The 22,794-nt window shown below is 34.6% G+C and overlaps 1 protein-coding gene and 1 long non-coding RNA gene across 11 annotated transcripts in view; one reads left to right on the top strand and one right to left on the bottom strand.

Annotated features, from left to right (window-relative positions):
• LOC105228476 (probable phospholipid-transporting ATPase IA) overlaps nt 1-22,794 on the bottom strand; it is a 118,816-nt gene that overhangs the window by 35,902 nt on the left and 60,120 nt on the right. For 2 of the 10 annotated variants that reach the window (XM_049453601.1, XM_049453600.1), the window contains exon 2: nt 11,855-12,821. The exons of 7 other annotated variants lie outside the window; for them this stretch is intronic. In XM_049453601.1, the coding sequence (XP_049309558.1) occupies nt 11,855-12,476 (622 nt within the window). In that variant the 5' untranslated portion in view covers nt 12,477-12,821. Of the gene's footprint in view, nt 1-2,520; nt 3,171-11,854; nt 12,822-22,794 lie in introns of those variants that run through there. One more of the 10 variants, XM_049453604.1, reaches the window with a different exon arrangement.
• LOC125777820 (uncharacterized) lies at nt 9,592-10,244 on the top strand. The gene is made up of 2 exons (XR_007422413.1): nt 9,592-9,686; nt 9,789-10,244. It is a non-coding gene; the product is annotated as an uncharacterized LOC125777820 (long non-coding RNA).

The following is a 22,794-nucleotide window of genomic DNA, read 5'->3' as shown; positions in this document are numbered from 1 at the left end:
AATCCAAAACCACGAAATTTCCCAACTGTCTGACATAACCTCCAGCGCTGAGTGAGTGCTCTGCCTGCGCATCCACCGCTTTACTATCTCTCTCCCCCGACTCTTTAAGCACACCAGTGCACTTTAAGCATTCTGTGGTGCATTAACTTTGCAACAACAAAACATTATGAGCTTTTGTGCACTTATCATCGTCATTGCCCATTCTTTTCGTGTTTAAGAATGGTACAAATTACAATTAGCTGTAGTTCTAGTTATTCATCGCATGTCCTTCATAGCGTTTGTCCGCAGGAAGTCCATTAAAGGCTTGCCTTGCAGCGTTGGCGGTTATGCTTCGTTTGTTCTCCTTACAATAATGACCTTTTAACATCTTTTTTGCAGGATTTAAATATACCGTTTTTAATGTTATTGCAATTTGCTACTCTTTCTTGTTTAAATTCGTACTATCGCAGATGGACGGATATCACCTTCAGCGACTGGAAATGCAATTCGTGGTAACTGTGTGGGGAAAACGCAAACTCGTCATTATGAAAGGGTTAAAATAAAAGGATTTATATTTCAAATTCCGTTTTGAAGAATATAAATTATACCCTTAGGAGGTTTAACGTTAGTTGAAAAGAGAGCTCGCAGGAACGTCTGACCTCAAGCAGCCACACTTAGGACTACTTGACAATATTTGTGCTGCCAAGTCAATTCCAACCTCCAACTAAGATGGCTTATAGGAGAAGATAGATTAAGGAATAATATGGATCAACCCAAGCCATGCTAGTAAATTTGCCAACTTTTGACAAACCAGCAATTCATTTATTGAAACAGAATGGGAGTTAAAGACACAACTAATCAAGTTTGAAGTATAGTATAACTAAAACCATATTCGACGCCCTGTACGAGTAACCTCATTTTCTTAAGACAAGGATTCGGTAATAATAGTCAACGACATAAAGTGAATAATCTCGAGTTTGAATAAGCTACAAAATATAAGCAAAGAACGACGTGAACTCTTTAAACACCACTTTTATAGGATTTGTCCGGAAAGTAATAGAACGACTGGTCAGTTGTCCCCAAGCACCTCGAGAGTCAAGACAAAACTTTTCGCGCGACGTGTTTCTGTGAGTGGTGCAAGCCGAAAATGCAGCGTTCGTTTGAGCAGAGGTACGCGATTAAATTCTGTGTGAAACTCGGTAAATCTGCAACAGAGACGTTGGATATGAGCAGGCTTATCCAGATATTCGTTTAATTGCAAGAAGTGTTTTGGGGGCACCAGGCCTTTTTGGAAGGCCAGAAGAGGTCGCTGATGAGGACCGTGCTGAGAGACCTGCGACCTCGACAAACACCGACTATGTTTTAGTTTTGAACTCAGCCTGTCGACTAAACATTCGTTTAGTTGCCTAGATGTTAAATTTATCAAAATCTGTGGTTCATGACACTGTGAAGGAGCACTTGAACAACGTCCCGGCTCACACCGCCTTTCTTGTGAACAGCTATATAACCAAATCCGGCATCACAACGCTTCCGCAGCCGCCCTACAGCCCAGATGTGGCCCCCAGGACTTTTTTTTATTTCCTTGCCTAAAAAGGCCGATGAAAGGCAAGCATTTTGAGACGATTGGAACCCAAATCGTGCATCAATGCAGCATGCACCTCGGCTCTCAAGACTATTCTGGAGAATGCCTTCCGTGACGCCTTCAATGCTTAGAAATCGCGCTGACAGCGTTGCATCGACGTAGAAGGAGCCTACTTTGAAAGGTTTTGAAGAATTGCAGGCTCAAGATCCTTAGATCCATATATGTGGATAGAGATCATATCACCTCAATAGCAACCAGCAAGTGATAGAGGAGTACAGTAGACCTTCAGACCTCAAACAAATCCTGAGGAAATGACGATTGTTCAAAAAACTGTAGCAAGTGATAACATCAGCTGGAAACTCTAGATTTTATAAGCACTCGTCAGAGCTGATTAATATTTTCGATCATAACAATCTGTTAAGTTAGGTTAGGTTAGAGGTCTGATCAAACAAAATGTCGGGGGATCGCACTAAGACCACTAAATACAGATCTTTATGAAGCCAGATAAAAGGCCAGAGTACGCTGACATTAACTTTCGGCAAAGTGGCATGAACCAACCACACTATTCCCCCTACTTTACCTGAAAGTCTTAACGTGTGAGAACCGCAATATCTTAGCTCTGATCTGACAAGACTGGCGAGTCGAGATAAAGAAGTTTTGAGTTCCTGCAATCTCAACCTCTTCCAAGACGCTTTTGCAACAATGAGCTCTTAAGATTATGGACAAAATATAAAACAAAATTTAACTAAAGCACAAATAAAAAAAAAGAAATCCGACATGAAAATCTAAAACTTCAATCCAAATCCAAGCAAAACAAGCCGACACGAAACTTGATACAATAAACACAAACAACACAACTCAGGTTGGGCTAACGCTTAGGACAATTCAAAATGACAACAAAAAATATACATATATTGTATGTGACTAGAATGTGTAAAAAACGAGTAGAATTCGCTTACTGCTTAAACGCATACGCAGCGCACGATACACATTGCGAAAGGACATTGTGTCGCGTCGACGACGTCGCGCCTCCGCCTGTCGCTCACGTTCGCGTATACGATTCTGACGGCGTGTTGCCTCCTCCTCGGCAACGCTGGCGCTACTTTTCCGCCGGCCCGTACCGTAGCACGACGCCGATGTCGAGGGACCAGCCGCCGCAGCACCTTCAGCCCCACCGTAGTTGCACTCACCGACCGACGCAAAGGCGATACTCTCCGCGGAGGAACTTTTACGTTTAACGAAACCCAGGCTGAATGATTATACGCGCACTTGTGGGTGATAGACGGCGGTGTTGTTGTGTGAAAGAGTGCTGAGTGTTGTTAATATGTTGGCGAGTTTTCTGCTCGTTTCGTGTTGTATTATGTTTTCGCGCGCAATATATATATACACTGCATACAACTAGTATGCGTACGAGCTTGTTTTGTAGTAAATATAAATTATTTTGTTTATTGTTTTGTTTCACAAACAATCAAAAGTCCTTGCTCTCACTTCCTGCTCTCTTTATTACTGTGTGTTACAGTTTTCACTGCTTCGATGGTTTCTCTGAATTTTCCCATTTACTTTTCTTCCTTGCTTTCCGCACAATTGTTGCTTCACTGTTGTTTGTTTTTATGCGCATTCGTCTCTTCTCTTGCTTGCTCCTTTCAGTTCCGACTTTTTACTCTCTTTACTTTCTGTTATACGTTCGCTTTCTGCTCTCTTACGCTATAAAGCCTTATTGGTGTTGTAGCGCATGACCTTTGACATTTCATTCAGGACGGATGGATAATAATACTCTTTTCGTGATTTTTAGTGGTGCACTTTTTAGTTTTTTTTACTTTACACTTTTTTATTACTGTTATTAGTAATCATTACATCGTTAATTTTGAATACTCAAGATTGTATATTGATATTTTTATTATACGAACTCGCTGCTTTTAGATCCTTATAATAATGATTACTTAATACCTCCTTTTTGAAAACAATCTTCAACTCTTATTAAATGTAATCATTATATGTGAATATTATGTGTAATCATTATTAGTAATCATTATATCGTTATTATTGAATACTAGACGCACATATTAATACTAAGAAACCTAGTATTATCACAGAAAATGTCTATAAATTTTTATTATTAATCATTATTTATTTACTCCTTTTCGAAAATAAACCCAGGCTGAATGATTAGATACTTATAATAATCATTACAAGCAATCATTACTTATTCTCTCCTTTTTGAAAATAATGTTAGATCCCTATTAAAAATAACCATTATAAGTAATGATTATGTGTAATCATTATTAGTAATCATTACAATGTAATTATTGGCTACTCGACTCGCATATTGATACTAAGAAACACCTTTGAAAATTATCATTAGATCATTAGATAGGTAATCATTATATGTGTAATCATTACATGGCTATTACATATTGGATATTCGACGTATATATTGATACTAAGAAACTGAGAAGTATCCCACAATATTGTCTATACTGATCTACTTTTTTGAAAGCAAAAAATTTATAAGCAAGATCAGATAGATCAGAGAGATATCTCGTCACTGATTACAAAGGAGCGTTATTTTTATATCAGAGCACTGATAAGTGAAGGTACAAAGTTTACCAGCTTTTCTATTTATTTAAAATAACCGTAAAATCATCGGAGGCGTCACTTATGCTCATTTGTTAGCTTCCACGATAGATTCTTAGTTTCAAGAGCGAGGACTTCAGTTTTATCACTCAACATGGAATCTGAGTCCATTTTTATTATTCATATGTACTCGTATATAAGAGAAAACGACGTAAAATTAAGTTAAAAAACTTTTACCCAGATAAAGCAGCTGCTAGAAGTCATTGAAACAAGTCCGGCTTCTAATGAGAGAGCGAGATCAGGCCTATCAAAGTATTTTAAGTGAAAAGCCAGTCTTTTCCAATTAAAATAAAATATGAATTATGACGGGGGTAAATAAAAAAATGACTCGTATTCGACGCAGTAACCGTCGGGGGAAGCAGAGGAAGACCTCAACTCTGTTGGAAAGACCAGGTAGAGAAGCACCTGGCTACACTTGGAATCTCGAATGGACGCCAAACAGTGAAAAGGAAGAACGACTGGCACGCTGTTATAAACTCGACTATAACCGCGGTGTCATTCCTCGAGAACAATGATAATTTGACTCACGATTTTTACAAAACTAAGTACGTGTCATTCAAAGTACAAGACCAGATTAGTGGGTTGGTAATAGGTGAAATTTTTGGAAAAATGGATTGATTTAATAACTAGACTCTCTAATACCATATATTTAGTTTCAGGTATATAAAACTGGTACATTGGTTAGGAATACCATAGGTATTTCCAAAGTAAAAAAAATATTATTTTTTACTATCAAATTCAAAAAATTAATAACTAGGCTCCCTAATATTTTTTCTTCTTTACTAGCGTAGACACCGCTTACGCGATTCTAGCCGGAAATTCTCCTTCTAGGCTGATGTTTATTTTTTATTGCGGGCGTTTTTTAAGTGGCGGATCCCAAGCCCAGCGCACAACCCTGTGGAGTGAGGGTTTGCCTTCTTACCTTAGCTCGTCTACCCCGAGGATACGTGGTCTAAGTGCTTGAGCCATACTTATATGTATGTAAAAGAATCGTTTCAGGCGACTACCAAGTGAATGGCAATCAGAGAACTTTCCTTAACTGCGTGAATTCCTACACATGACTCCATCCTCACTAATATTTCCAGTTTCAGGTACATACATATATAATGGGGGTAGCATTGGTTAGGAGTATCAATAATTTCGAAAGTAAAAAAGACTTTTTTTGTACTATCGAATTCAAAAATTAATAACTATGCTCTCTAGTATTTCAAGTTTTAAGTGTATAAATGGTTAGGTGTTTAAGAAATTTCGAAAGTACAAAAATACTAATTTTCAAAAATTTATTTTTTGACAATTTTAAGATTTATTATTATTTTTTATTTATTTATTTATTTTTTTTTTTTATTTATTTATATTTCCGTTTTCCACTTTATTACTTTAGTCCTTCAAATCCTTCTACCCACACAACTCAATATATTTGTAACACAACGCGACTATTTTTTGCCACTTTCCACTTCTTTAATGTATTTTACTTTTTTTAGCGCACACAACAGAGTAAACTACCTCACTGAAGAACGCTAATTAGCCACACATATCCTGTTGTGGAAGGCCACACAGACTATTTTCGTAACACTTGCGCGCCTCACTAACAACCGGCTGTGCACATTTTCGACTTTATTTGAATTGTGAAAGGAAATTAAAATAGAATATTACACTAAAACGCACAAAAACAATTTCCTTTCACATACATACATATCTGTACATATGTACTTATAATTGTTATACATATATAATGCGTAGTAATGCTGCTTGTAAGCGGGCGCTCGCTCAGCAGGTGGCTACGCCCTGGCGCACAAACGCCAAATAAATGTACACTAAAATTTCATTTCACACAGCTGCAATTTCAGTGAAAATTTCGACACATTTCATAATTTTTGCTTGAGATTTTTGCAAATATTTACGTGGTCTGCAGCATTGCAGCCACTTGCCAATTTGGCAGCTCAGCAGCAAGGATAATCGCTTCTAAGTCACATACTTGGCCTTGCTATTGATTTATCACCACCACCACAGACAACACGTTTGTCAGAGGACTGGCGTCGCAGCCAGAACGCTTAAACACCACAAAACGCTTAACACTTTTCTACGTAGTTAATATAACACCTTTGGCGTTATCCTTGCCAGCTTGTGTTGCAATTGAAATACGAAATTTTTGTATTTAAGCAATGCTTTTGTATCACAATCTGCTCCAGCTTTTTTTCTTTTGCAAAAATTTCAGCATAATTTTCAAGTAAGTATTTCACATTATGCAGCTGCTGTCGCCCGACACAGCCACCGCACAGGACACACACCGAAAAGGTACTGCAACGAAATGAAAACTGGCGAATTGTGTGGCTCTTGCTGTGGCACTCACTGTTATACACACACAACGTTTATGGCACGAAAAAAGCACAAAAGCAACAACAAATTCACCCTGTGTTTGTTGTTATCCTTATTATTGCGCAAAAACCGCGCGCGCTCGCTCTTACCACCACCCAACCCAGCACTTTCAAATTGCGCCACGCTCATTTGCCGTGTGTTGGCAGCGCGCGGCTATTACGTATTGACTACGGAATTTACGCGTCCAACAAGACAACATCAACAAAAGCGAGGAGCGCGGCAGCACCACGAGTGCTCGCATGTCCTTTGTGTAAAATTATGTATAAATATTTATAATTGTTTGTGTGTGTATACAAATGCAACTCTGACTGTTTACCAACATCACGCTCGTACTCATTTAGGTGAGCATAATTTCGGGTGAGTGTGTGTTCGTTTGCCTTTCCGTTCGCCACCTGGTGCCTGCTGCGTTCCTGTTCCTTTCGCTTCAGCTGCGTTTGTGTGTTTTCTCTCCACAGGGAGCCGTAAGGAAGGCGAAAAGACATCTTTTATTATCAAACAATCGCTGTATGTGTGTTTGTGTTGAGAGGTTTTTATGTGTCAACAGCATTTTTATTTATTTATTTATGGCCGCTCATTCGTGCGTTCTTTCTTTGTAAATAAATAATGGTATCCTGTTAATATGAAATATTTATTTACAATACAAATTTACCTAACCGACTTTTATTGATGGGCGCACAGGGAAAGTAGCATGCAATGTTTGGCGGTAATATAACTCAAAAGGAATTACATATGTATGTGGCGTTTAGATTTTTAATTTCGCATTTTTGAAAAAAGCGAATTCTATGCCTTCTTAAATCAGCGCAATGCTCATTGTGTTGTTCTTAGACACAGTTGCTTTACCCCAGTTCGTCAATTCTTTCTGCTTCTTTAAGTTTTGCAAATTTCCTATTCAAAATGTGCTTGTACTCTTTAATATTCTCACAAGCAACATTCCGACCTTAATTTTTTCGTTGGCTTTTATTTATTTCTCAAATGGAAATTACTTGAATTTTTGAAGATCTTAAATCACTATATACTTTTTTTCTGACTACCTAATTTTCTAACTGAAAACCACTTGTTGATTCTCTTATTATTTCAACTTGGATCTACATATGTATGTACATTAGAATATACAATTATGTTCCTGATACAATTCCTACTTTATTATCCGAAATAGGGAACTCACAGGCTGCTTCCCCTTAGTTAGGATCTGCTGCAGACGGTGGTTTGAGAACGATCCCATTCTCTGAGCATTTCTACAACATCTACAGCTCACATCTATAAACAATTTGTCTCTATCTATCCTTAAATACCTAACTCCTTCTATCCAAAAAATAACATTGACAGCGTTTTTTTGTTTTGAATCTCAGACTTGCGTTCTGTATTCCTAGAAATTAAGTTCGATGTAATTGCTAAAGGTCTTTGGATGAGTTGAGTTGTTCAGAAGTTATATGCAAGAACGCCTGACCGATTGCGGCCGGTTAGTAACCAATAACTCTGTGAATTTGGTAAAAACCCGATTTATTTTCCACCCCAGATGCCCAATGTCTCTTTAGATGGAGACTTGAGAGCCGTGGAATAAATATATCCCGAAACGGTCAAACGGTTGAAAAGGTAGTATTCAAGCGTCTCATCAATTCCCGCGCATGTTCTATTTTCCGCCGAATCGAATTTACCAATTTTCTAAATGTGGCATTTTAGGCGTAGGTGCCCTGTAATAACCCCAGGAATGTTACTAAATTCCCTCCTGCCTTAAAGTAGAAGTTTTTTTGGTCTGTCCACGATGAAGGCAACCCCAAATTAATGCACCCTCCAATGTTACTAAACTCCGTCTTGCCTAAAAGTAGAAGTTTTTTGGTCTGAACACCATTAGGACAACCCCAAAGTACAATATTGCCATGACCTATGTTGTTTGTGTTTTAAGACCTGAGGGGTACCTCCAGGGCCAAGCAACCCTTGAAAGAGCTGAATAGCTTAATGATCTAGGGCAACTGAGGGCGATCATATTTCAGGCTGCCCCTGAGCTGGTCAACTCGTCTGCTTTTCGTTCCGATTGTTAAAAACTCAAAGAATGAAAGCTCTATATGTTATACATAGGCATCAGAAGAATTTAACGAGAATTATGTACAAACTTTCTACTTCTAAGTTAAAGATATATTCTCAAGATATGCCTCAAAAAAAACAAAAATCATCTCCGAGACACAATATTTACCAATAACGATGAAGAGGACTTAAGACACATATAAACCAAATCTCAGGGCTCTCTCATAGGCATCAGAAGAATTTGTCGACAATTATACATATATTTTCTGCTTCTGAGTTAGAGATATAATCTCAAGATATGCTCTTAAAAACAAATACATCCCTGGGACGCTGTGTTTACCTATAACGATGAAGAGGACTTAAGACACATATTAACCATCCCTCAGGGCTCTCTCAGTAAATAATGAATACTTAAGTCCATATACCATATAGGAAAGGTTATAAAATTAATAGAATAATAAATACACATGCATAAAGCATGTGATTCATTAGGCTCAAGTTCAATAGCAACACGCAAGCAAAAGAGAAAAGTTAAGCAAAGAAAGCGAAAATAGTAAATTAGAAAATCGAAATCAATATACGAGTACTACTAGCAAAAAATAAATGCTACGCAAATTAAAAAAACCTAGTAGTAATAAGGGGAAGTGGATCTTATACAAGTTACGCTAAGAAACTGGCCAACATTGGCAGATGGACGCGAAGAACGAGAGCAAAACAAAATAAAGAATTAAGAAATTTAGCAACAATCGAAAGAAAGTCTTTATTAACGGTAGTGTGCGAGCGAAATGTCAGCACTAACACGTATGAGAGTCACTAGAAATCAAAAGAAAAGAGAGAATAACCAAATAATAATAGAAGAGAGTAGAGCAATGCGATTATCTCATTTCACCAAGCGCAAGCACATTTTTAAAAAACAGCAAGACAGAGAGAGAGCTTGAGAGAATTTCGTGCTATAAGAAATTTTAAATTTTGTTCGAAGAGCAGAGAGTCGTTTGAGTAATGAGTGTATCCCAGCGGGATAATGGTTCACTGCTTACATTTTTCTTTGAAGAATGCTTCGAAGAAAATTCTATGTAGAATTCTTCGATACCAGGTAATGCATAAAAGTAAGCTATGCGGAATAATGGTTCCCCGCTTACATTTTTCTTTGAAGAATGCTTCGAAGAAAATTCTATGTAGAATTCTTCGATACCAGGTAATGCATAAAAGTAAGCTATGCGGAATAATGTTTCCCCGCTTACATTTTTCTTTGAAGAATACTTCGAAGAAAATTCTATCTAGAATTCTTCGATACCAGGTAATGCATAAAAGTAAGCTATGCGGCTAAATTCTACTGTGTTCATATTTACAAGTCAAGTAAGTACGTGAAAAACGACAAATACAAATTGATGGAATAAAATTTATAAGTAAATTTTTTCATTATTTCGTCAAATCATCAAGCAAAAAGTTGGTTACTATTTGGTAAGTATTTCGTGTTTTTAACATTGAAGGACATAGCTTCAAATTTATAAACATACTCTTTCAACTTTTTTGTAGAATGTGTGAAAGTTGAAGGCTTCACCGAATCGGAGTATATTCACCAAATTCAAAAAGTTATCAAACTCGCAAAACGCAGTTTCTTCAAGTCTCGTTGCTTGAAAAAAAACGGCAAGAGACTCAGCCACAAAATTAAAAGAAAACCATAATGGCTAAATGAGTAGCGACCAACATCTCCGCTTTGGCAGCATCCCGGTTCTTTCCGCTAGTTACCCGTCTGTATATATGTATATTTAACGTTTTTAAACTGTTTTCAACCTTTGATCATTTATATATACATACATACATATACATATAATATGTATTTAACGTTTTTAAACTATTTAAATTTGTAATAATTCGGTTCATTTAAACACATTTTGTTATAACAATTTTTAAGTGCATTTCGCATAAAATAAAACCTTTATAACGATTGTATTGAATCTAGTGCATTTTTCTTTTTAACAAAAAATGTGAGTGGCCTATAAGGTGAGTTTTTGTACACATAATACTTATTTTCATACGAATATGCAATTTTTCCTATTGACCTTGGCATCGAAGAATTCATCGTTAACTGTGGCATCGAAGAATTCTTCGTTTACTTTGGCATCAAAGAAATCTTCGTTAACTATGGCATCGAAGAATTCATCGTTAACTGTGGCATCAAAGAATTCCTCGTTTACTTTGGCATCGAAGAATTCTTCGTCCCATGGTAAGCGTAAAAGGTGATCTGTTACTTTTCGTAGGACATCGCCGTGTTAATTTTCATCGGTCGGGGTAAGCGATACAATCATGCTGTATCGTTTACCTTGCTCGCTTACCAATGTCTACCATATCCCGCTGGGATATTCTGTATAAGAGTATCTATTTAACTGAGCACGCTTTCAAAAATTTACGCTCTTTAAAATTTGTTTACTTTTGAGTTAAATATACGCATTGCTTTGTCAACAGAGAGTTTCAAAATGGAATGTAAAAAGAAACGCTGAAATTTAATGTTTTGAAACTGTAATATGTATGTGATGCTGTCGTACACTATCAACTGCTCTCTTCTTCTACTATTTTAATAATAGAAATGGATGAAGTACTCGAAATACTCAGTGCAGGTTAAGGAGAGGCTTAAATCATAACTGTTTTCATTTTTTGAAAGATTATATAGAGGCTGACTAGATAAGGTATGTAATTAGGCTGATTTTTAAGAAGTGAAGAATAGTCAGCTAAGACAGCTAAGAACATCCGTCCTTAGAGATGCCATGAACTACGGAAACTGTACCAAAAATACCCTCGCAATATTGACTAAGAGCTTCGAGGCTGTCACTAATTGGTTATAGCCAGGGAGTGGACGTTTTTCAATACCTCAACTTCTCACTACTTTTAGATGAGACTGAACCAAGACCAACTGTCTAAAATGGTATAACCTCAAAGAAGTGACGTGTAGTAGCGCTAAGAGCACAGATAAGGACGCCAGTCCTTTGTGATGCCACGAACGACTAAAAATTTATTAAAAACACCTTCACAATATCAACAAAGATCTTCGAGGCGGCTGTCACTAATTAGTTACTTATTGGTTACAGGCAGAGGTTGGATGTTTTTCAGTAACTCAGCTCTTTGGTAGTTTAAGTAATACTTTGAGATGAGACCGACTTAGATCAACTGTCAAATCCGGCATAATCTCAAAGCTTTTAAATCCAATGTTCACTTTCTACTAATTTAGTTTAAATCAATATAAAATTTAGCGTTAAGACTTACAGATGAATGTCGCATTTCGTTCAGTTTGACAATTCTTGCTGTGCTTGCAGGCGGAGCACAAAAAAGCCGGTCGCTTTTTCGTCGGCGCGAAATCCGTCGTATCCACCGGCTCTACCGGCGCACCAATCGGCAGCTCCATTTTCGTCTCCGCCAAGGTTTCTTGCACGCGCAACACCTCGTCAAGCCGTGAACACGCTTTGCGGCAACGCTGACAAATCACCTGCGATTCGGGTGTAGCGGCGACACGTCGTCGCTTATTCACCGCACGTTTCAGCTTACACCACTGTGTTAGACACCAGGTGTTCGACTTTTGCAGACATGTTTTAGGCAACTGTGTTGCGGTGGTGGCCATAGAATTGGCCCGATACAGGACACGACTGCCGAGCCTATAAATGCGATTCGGATTGATATCGTGCTCGTGCCGTTTATCGTGCGTTGTATGTTGCTGTGCATTACGACTAGTTGTGGCCTGATCGTCGTCCGTTGTGGAGTCAGCAGGCACGTTGATGCTGCTGGGGTTTCTGCTGCTGCTGCTGCTGTCGCTGCTATTTATGTTGCCGGACGTGCCATTCGCAGCACTGTTATGCTGTGTGGAGCGTTTGCCTGCGGCATCATCTCCCATTGTCTTTATTACACAACAATATCACTTTTATTTTATTTCTAATTTTTTTTTTGTTATTACTTTTATTGGTGTTGAGCTGCACTTTTGTGGATAATAAATAATAATTCACGGTTTCACAAAACTCTTTGATTTTGGTCACTGTGTGGCATATTTTAAAAACAAAACACTGTGTTGCATTATAATTAATAAATATTTATTCTTAATTTTTGTATTTCTTTAATGAAAATTAATCATAATTATTTTTGAGCATGTCAACGTGTTTATTATTCTTTTGTGGAACATTTGTAAAACTTTTTGTTTTTTGTTTTCTTTTCGAAGTTTGTAAGTCAAATATGTTCAACGGTGCTGCCACATGATTGAAATTATTTTTACAGATATAATGAGTAAATTAGGGATTAAGTCGTAAGATTCTCAAAAAAACTGAGTTTTCGAACTCTATCAAATATCTCATTGTTATACTAGAAGAAAAAAAGAGAGCTGAAGAGAACACATTGAGAGCATAGCTTCCAAATACCTTCGAATCTGGAACTGCCGCAGAAAAGTCATTGCCTTAAAGGGAGGTTTCCGAACGCATATGGTCAACAAGACAGACGAGTTGGGGGCAGCTGGGAATACAATACCTCTGAGCTGCCGCAGACCATTTAGTTCTTTCAAGGATTGTTTGAAGCATGAGGAACACCTTAGGTTTTGTTACACCAGCCACACAGGGACCACCAAGTTACTGTGGGGAACTGTTGAAAATTGAAAAAGTGGGTTTGGCGGAATGCAGAGTATTTTGGAAATCTTGAACACTGCCTTTGCGAATGCCAAGCGTTTAGCTTGAGACGAAATATCTTTCAATGTACCCAATGCCTCAACTTAAGAGACATTGGGCAGCTGGAGTGGTTCTCCCCTGATATCTGTCTGTATATTCATTTTTCTTAAGAAAACTAAACATTATCAAAAATGTATGTATGTATGTACCATGTGCCTTAGGTGTATGCATATAGTATATAAATATTTACATATTTACAAATGTATGTATGGTATGTAAATTCAACTCAGAACGAAACGAGAAGGCTTGCATGTTATTGAAATTTAATTAAAGCATAACATATGCATATATTTGCTTAAGTTTGATTAAAAATAAATATAAACATGCATATATACAGAAATATAAGATAATTCAAGCGCTTATCAAATGAATTTGTACACACGCAACATGTTGCAAAGAGTACACTCGTTTTCTTCGCCTAATCCTTGTTTGAAACATCTCAAACAAAGAGGTACGTATATAGCTGGATGTAGCAGAAATGAACGATATCGAAATAATAGTCACGGCAACCTTCCATATTACGATATAGCGGAGTTTTCATAAAGAGCGCTACAAAAGTTTTTTTTTAGTAAAACAAAAACGGTTTGGGATATCGATGAAATTTCTGTGTTCCTGTGAAAATAAATTCGTACCTAAATTCGTCACCATAGCATCCCGAAAAAATTACGATTTGGTGCGGTGAAACTCAAGACCGACACGTCACTGTGAATGAGAATTGCTGCCGTTCAATGTTCACCGAATATTTTTGGCCCGAGTTTGATTATATGGACTTGGACAATATGTGGTACCGACTGGACGGCGCCACAAGCCAGATAGCAAATGTCACAATCGATTTAGTGAAAACCATGTTTGGTGAACGTGTTATCTCACGAAAGGCCCTATCAATTGGCCGCCTCAGTCGTACGATTTGACGACTTTAGACTATTTGCTGTGGAGATACGTCAAGCCTATGGTCTAAGCGAATAAGCCAGCGACGACTGATGAGCTTCGTCCGAATATCGAATGTGAAATTTTAGGAGGCCTATTGTGATACTACCATCACTAAAGTCCCTTTACTCTATAGTATCCTCTCCGAACCATCACAGGATTCTGATGAAGTTCATCAGTAAGAAAAATTATAACTCTACAACCTCTGAGACGTCGTCACTATGTCTTGGAATCCATTGCAGGTTTATCGTGAAATATGGTGCTAAATTCATTAAGAGATCAAGGCTTATTGCACTAACTTTGACAAAATCCTAAGAAACTATAGTGATTTCAAAGCCGTCTTGTCAGAACAAGAAGGCTTTCTTTAATTGCTCTGATCTCCGATAGGAAGACACAGCAGTTCTCTGATAGACGGACTCAGATGAAACTCGTATAGCAAATATATCTATGTATATACAATATATATCCAATTTAGAGTCGAAAATTACAGTTTATAACAAACAATTTTAATGTTTGTATTGCTCTAGCTTAGCCCTTGCCACCCTTACATGTATGTATGTTTAGTTTTCATGTGAAAGGCGTGCTTTTCCATTAAGCGAAAAGTGTAATTACTTTCTGACGACAAAAAATGTGAGAAAATCTGCTAGAAATGAGAACTAAGCAAGCAAAAACAAAATTTAAATGTTTAATGAGAATTTTAGGAACTTCGAATGAATAAAATATACAATTGCATAGAAGCCTGAATACGAGTATAATTATTGAGCGTGTATCACATGTTTTCTCATATTTAATTATTTAAGAGAAATTAAATTTAAAGAAAAAATCGTATTACGTTTTGTTTCTTTATTGGCGTAGACAACGCTTAGGGGGTTTAAGCCGAGTATTAGGTTTTCTTAATTTTAATATAACAGAAATCGCTTTAATATATTATATATCCAAAAAACCGTATGCCGTACTAAATACCGTTACTATGTATAGTCACTACTATACAATATTTTAGCAAAACAACAATTGCTTCTTGACAGTAAAATATATACAAAAAAATTGCTACAATGCCAATGAACTTGACATCACAAAATTAACAAGAAAAAAAACACAAAAACAAAAAGTGTTTTTTTTTTCTTCTTATCACTCCAATTTGTTCAGATATTTCTGTTTAAAAATTTTTTCGCTGTACTTTAAAATAACTTCTTTGATTTTTATGGTAGCATGGGTTTTTTATGAGACTTTTGGCATTGCTGATAAGCTTGCATAGGAAATACGTTAGCTATTGTTGTTGTTGCAAATATTTTATTGTAAAATATATACATGCTTTTTATAGTACAACAAGATAAAACGTTAAAGAAATTATAATACCCTTCACGGGTGCATATTTTATGAAATCAAACTAACCTATCTTAATTTTTACCGGTTAGTTTGTACGGCAGCTATATGTTATAGCATTCCGATCTGAAAAATTTTTACGAAAATTGTAGAGCTTCTTTGGCTAATAATCTGTGTAAAATTTCGTGAAGATATCTTGTCAAATAGAAAAGTTTTCCATACAAGCATGCGATGTTGATTGGTCAGTTTATATGGCAGCTATAAGCTATAGTGCTCCGATCTCAACAATATTTATAGAGATTGTACAACTTTCTTGAGTTATAATATTTACCAAATTCTACGAAAAATCCTTGTCTAATAAAAAAGTTGTCCATACAAGGACTAGATTCCGATCGTTCAGTTTGTATGACAGCTATATGCTATAGTGGTCGGACCGGAACAATATTAACGGTGATTGTTTAGCTTTCTTATATAATAATCTGTGCAAAATTTCGTGAAGATATCTTGTCAAATAAAAAAGGTTTCAATATAAGAATTTGATCTTGATCAGTCAATAATATTTTACATTTCGCTAAGAATAATCGCAACTTTATATAAATTTTCAGTACAATTCAGCCGTAGACAACCAGGTCGTCATAGGCGATATCTGGGCGCTTGAAAAGATATAAACTGATTACAATATGTTATGAGAGTATAATAAAAACATCTCCGATTTCACAAATGTCTTCATGTTGCACTACGAAAACTGTCGCCCACGAAAACCAACTGCTTTAGGGACATTAAAGAGGAAAGTAAAAAAACAAAAACAAAAAAACAAGCAAAGTAAACGCAACCATTAACTAACAGCAATGGGAAGAGACTAATGGAAATAGTGGACACGCGTTGAACTTTGGTCAAAAGGCATCAAACCAGAATAAGCTAATGAGCTAAAGGTCAGTGCTGGAGAAGGAGGGAAGAATTAATTAGAACAAATGAAATATAGAACTATGAGGCCGAAAATGAGAGAGCAACGCACGAAAACGCACAAATATATATAAAATACATGAATTTATTTATATGTAATTAGTTAGGGCTATATGTTAGTATGTACATATGTACATATGTATATGAAAGCGCTAATGGGCAAAAACTAGTGAAGAACAAAAAAGAAAGGCACGTGCTGCTTAAGTAAATGTAAACAAGGCTAAAACACACACAGAGGTACTTAGCATGTACTCATAAGCACACACATACTCTCATATACACGCACATATATACTCATATAGACACACACATTTATGTAATTACATAACAGCACACACGATTGTGCGGAAAACACTGTACGAATTGACCGCCTGAACGCCACTGATATGAAATATTTGAAATAAAAAAGAGGGAAAATTAGCCAGCGGAAAAAATCAATAACACAGACGAATTGCGCCAACATTGACAATAGCCAGCGGTCAGCACGTGGGGTGTACATGGCATGCGAATGCAAGAAAACATGTGTGTGTGTGTGTTTGTGGGCATTACCTATGCCCATGCAGTAGTGAGTGGCTGGCCAATAATAACGGTGAAGGACAATTTGACGATTTGCGCGTGGCATTGCCGGGTCAACACGGCGTATAAGTAATGACTGCGGCAACTGCAGTTGCGGCAACGGAAATGCCAGAAACAATAACAACAACAGCACATAACAGTAAAGTAAACTAAAACAACAACAACAGCGCATAATACTAAAGTAAGCTAAAGCAACAATAACAACAACACTAACACCTAATGCAATAGTAAATAAAAACAACAACAACAAATGCAGGCACACCTCGATAAATGCATGGCCAAAAGGTGGCGAGCAGCAGCGAACACATTAAGCTCACGAGCGCGGCACAAAATGCTGTTGCTGCGTTGCGCGTATAACCGCCGCGTTAGAATTTACGCTGCAAAGGCGACGTAATTACCTGGGTTGCGGCTTTGATGCGGGGCTTTGCAAAAGCTTTAAGGCGGCGCTATTTTAACCATATATGTAAGTGCATACATATGTACATACAAGTACATACATTTATTATATACGACCCCCTTCGATATTCACATATACTATTATTAGATTAGCGCGCTGATAATGCTTGATTGCATTTATTGAACGTGAGATTGATTAAAATTAATTATTAGTGCGTGGAAGCGCAGTGTGAATAAATTTAAATAATGGAATGATTTTTTTTTTCAAGAAATAAAAACATGTACTGCTAAGAAATTTACTAAAAAAAGTTAACATTGGCTTAAATTTATAAAAATAAATTTTTTTTTTCATAAAAATAAATAAAAAAAGTTACATTTGATAATCAAATAATATTTAAAACAAGAAAAAAACGTTAAAATCGCCTACATCCAAAAAATATTCTTCACGCCTACTTTTTTATAGCATAAAAGGGTATGAAAAGATCTTCATTTTTATTTTGTTCGGCAAGTTTGCATAGCAGCTATATGCAATTGTTGTCCGATCTGAACAATTTCTTATGAGGTTGCAGCCTTGCCTTAAACAATAACCCCTCTCAAATTTCGTGCGGATATCTCTTCAAACGACCAAGTTTTTCATACAAGGATATGAATTTGATAGTTCAGTTTGTATGGCAGCTATGTGCTATAGTTGTCCGATCTGTGGAACTCCTTCCAAGATTAGAGCACTATTTTGAACAGCAATCTATGTAAAATTTTGTGAAGATAGCTTGTCAAATAAAAAAGTTTTCCATACAATGGTTTGATTTTTATCGGTCAGTTTGTATGGCAGCTATATGCTATAGTGGTCCGATCTGAATAATTTTATTAGAGATTGTAGCGTTATATTCGACAATAATCTATACCAAATTTTGTGAAGATAGCTTGTCAAATAAAAAAGTTTTCCATACAAGCACTAGATTCCGATCGTTCAGTTTGTATGGCAGCTATGTGCTATAGTGGTCCGATATCATCCATTTCAACAAATAAACAGCTCCTTTGGGTTGAAAAGACGTATGCAAAATTTCAGATCGATATCTCAAAAACTGTGCGACTCAGTTCGTTTTGCTTACTCGTGGCAAACTTAATATACCCTGTTCATATTATTTATTGCTAATCTAATTCTAATGCATATAAGCTTGATTCTTGCTAAAAATTTTACAAAAATTCTATAAATTGCTATAACTTATAAAAAATCCTTTTTTATATAAGTAAATTGTGCTTTTTTGTTCTAATCTCATAGTCAGTCATTCCTACTCTTCCCTCATTTGCATACTTTTTTTATAATATAGCCTAGTAGGGGGTTTCATTAAAACAAACGCCAACAAGCCATTTCTACAATGACAATTTGTCAATACGACATTTAAGTGGTTGTTAAGTACTCAAATGCCTATGTTGACAGTCACAAGCGTACTTATTGTTGTTGATTTAAGTAAAAACGTGGTAGAGAAGCGACACAAATCGATTTACTGTCAATTTGCTTGCCATTTTATTTTATTTTTTTAAATGAATGAAAGTGAAGGACGCACTTTAAAAATAAGCACTTAAAACAGAAATTTGTTTAGCAAATATTGATTTTTTTTGAGAATTTTACTTTTTAAGGTATAAATGAGAGTGAATTTTTGGTATTTATAAAAAAAATATTGAGTAGCCAAAAAGTGTATTTTTTTTTTAATTATTATTAAATAATTTATTAAAAAAAAATATTTTGTTTAAAATCATATTTTGCATAAAAATTCAGAAAAATTAATATTTAACTGCATTACAGGGTGTTACAAAAATTTAATAAATTTAATTTCGTTTCTTAGCCACTTAAAATGCAAAATTGCTATATGACAGCATATTTTTCATAACTGATATCATCAGTTGATTTCATCGACAATTTACATTAATTTGTCATTCGCGTTTTTTAGTCGCCGCCATTATTCGAATAAATGCGTTTTTTTGCAAAAAAATTTAAATGATTCCAGCAAATGTCGCTAAATACTCGTTTTGTCCACATATATCGTAATTAGCATCTGGCTTCTGTAAATTGCTTGAGCCATTAATGCACGGCGCAATAAAAAGGCAAAATTTCAAATGACTTGCAAACTGAAGTTTAAGTGCCAGTAAATGGCATTGTCAATGCAATTATAATGAGAAAAAAATATGAAAAAAATTGTTAAAAAAATATATAAACAAATAAAAGAAATTGTAAAGATAATAAAAAATTATATAAAATTAAAAAAAAAAAATTAATAAAAAATAATAAAAAAAAGTTTAAAAATATGATAAATAAATAAAAAAATAAATTTAAAAAATTATATAAAAAAAATATATAAAAAATTAAGAAATAAAAATTTAAAATAAAAATAAAAGAGAAAAAACATTTTTAACTTCAGCTTTCAACTTTCTTTTAAAGCACTTCTATATTTATTGTTAGTCCTAAACTCATTGATGATACATATTTTCTCTCTAAGTGTATATTTTTAGTCATCGATTTTTGTTTTTATTTTAGTTATTTTTATTATTACTTGTTTAATTTTTATTTTTACTTTTTTATATACCGCAACATTTTAGTCATCCAAATGATTGAAGCAAATTTTATCTTTTCATAAGAAAATTGTGGCACTTTTTAATGCCACAAAATACATAAATATATGCAGATTAAATAAAAAAAAGATTAAAGAAAAATTATTTGAAATTTATTTTTAATAAACGAAATAAAAATGAGGCATTCGAGGATTCAGCCGCGAGCTGGCAAAAGGCCAATAATTAATGGAAGTGTAAATAAATAATGCATATAATAATATAGGACAACAAGAAAAATATATAAAAATAGGTAGATAAATATAAAAAAAACTTTGTATACCTAATTCTGTTTTTACACTGTCTTTTTTACGCGGTTTTGATTTAGCACGATTTTTTACTGAAACCAAACTACCGTGTAAAAAAAGGATTAGGTAATAAAAAAAAAATCTTCTTTAATATTAGAAATAAATATCATAATTAAATATTAGAAAATAAAATGATTGACGCTAATATTTTCCAAATTTGAAGTTTTATGAAATAGTATTATAAAAAATTACTTCATTTAAGTCTAAATAAATGAATATATTCATGCTTGAACATGCTTGACCATGCTTGAATATGATTGAATATGCTTGAAAATGTTTTAACATGCCTGATAATCCTAAAATATGCTTGAAAATGCTTTAACACGCCTGATAATGTTTGAAAAATAATTTCATGCTTGACTATGCCCAAATAGGCTTAAAGAACTACTAAATGATCCACGCTAAAATTTTCTCAATTTGAAGCTTTTTCAAACGGATTTACAAAAAATTACTTCATTTATGTCAAAACCAATGCACAGATCCATGCTTGAACATGCTTAAGTAGGCTTGAATATGCTTGAATAGGGTTGAATATGCTTGAATATACTTAGAGATGGTTAAAAATGCCTTGGTTAAACATGCTTGATAATACTTGAACATGCCTAAATAGGCTTAAAAACTGATTGATTCTAAAAATTTTCCAATTTTAATTTTTTAAAATGTCATAATAAAAAAAATACTTCTTTGGGCCTAAATTAATGAACATATTCCTGATTGAACATACTTCAGTATGCTATAAGAGGCACGAAAACGATTGAAGATACTTGAATATACTTCTATACTTGAAGATACCTTAAAAGACTAAAAAAATTTATAATTGACTAAATTTTTTTTTCAAATATGAAGTTTTATAAAGCGTCATAATAAAAAAGTCTTCATTTAAGTCTAAATTAATGAACATATCTATGCTTGAACATGATAGAACATACCTGAATATGCTTGGACAAGCTTGAATATGTTTTAACTTGATTAAATGAAAAAAAAATTTAAATGATTGACTGAAACAAAATTTTCAAACTTTATAAAGCGGTGAAAAAAACTTACTTTCTTTAACGCAAAATAATAAACATATTCTTGCTTAAAGATATCTGAATATGCTTGAACATGATTGAATATGCTTTAACATGCTTGAGTATGCTTGAAAAGGTTTGAATATAATTGCTGTCTAATATTTATGTCCTTAATTTTTATATGTGTACTTCATTTTAAGTTACTTAAACATGCTTGATATTAAACTAATTTTGAATTCCATAAGCAAAATAAGTTTTAAGTATGGTTTCCTATAGTATATAGAAAGAAAATATGATTGGCGACGAATACGATTTTAGCGGCTGGCTGGCAAAATCAAAGATAGTACGAGAGAGTATAACAACAAATAATAAAGAAATATTGTACATATGGCAAGCATACGAAAACCCGCATATAAAAATAAATATAATGAAGCAATAATTGAACTAAAATTAAAAAAGTTATGGTTATTAAAAAATTAGAAATATAATTTTCTATCCAAGTATATTCAAATTAAAAATCCATTTTTTTTATAAATGGAAAGCAGAAGCAATCATATTTGAATATTGTTTGGTAGTCGCTCTTAAAATTCAGCTTCTCTTTTAATTTCACTCTAATGCACTTGCTACTAATTTCCTCTACATATAGTTGTAGTTTATTCCTGTTATTGTTGTTTTTGTTGCATTCAAAACTTTTCAACTTCATTTTTATGCAACCATGAGCTTTCTCAAAACTTTGCCGCTTTGAGATTTGCTGCAGCAAAACAAAGAGTTTTGCACAGAAAAAACGACAAAAACAAAATACACATAATGGCAACAATAGCAACAAGCACAAAGAAAACTTTTACACACACTTAAATCAGGTCACGTTTCTGCATATTTTTTTCCTTGGCACTCAACTTTCATACGAGTACATGACATTTTATTTAACGGTACTTCAGAGAAATGTTTGCTGTCGAGAAAAAAAAATCTTTGAAGATATTACAAAATAATAAAAAAATTAAATTTGACAGAGAAATTATATCGTAAAAGTTATTTTAAGGAAATTTTAACTTTCGTATGTGTATACAAATGTATGTATGTATGTACATACTATGTACCTATACTCAAGTTGATTTCGAACTACAAAATTTGAAGTTTGTTTTGAGAGCTTCTAAAAGTTGTTAAAAGCGCTTAAGGGATTGGTGTAAACTTTTTTTGGATTATACAGAAATATAATATGCTAAATCGCTGCGAAATATGAATATAAATTTAGGTGTATCAAATTAAAAAAAAAATACCATATGTACATAAGTATGTATATATAACATTTTTATAACAGATTTGCTTAACGAATATTGAATATATGTAATTACTTTCTAATGATAATTTTATACTTGGAAAGCACTAATCTTGCTTAT

The sequence above is a fragment of the Bactrocera dorsalis genome, chromosome 3 (assembly GCF_023373825.1).
Source record: "Bactrocera dorsalis isolate Fly_Bdor chromosome 3, ASM2337382v1, whole genome shotgun sequence".
NCBI lineage: Eukaryota > Metazoa > Arthropoda > Insecta > Diptera > Tephritidae > Bactrocera > Bactrocera dorsalis.
The sequence above is the reverse complement of the archived record's forward strand: the minus strand, read 5'-3'. Positions and strand labels throughout refer to the sequence as shown.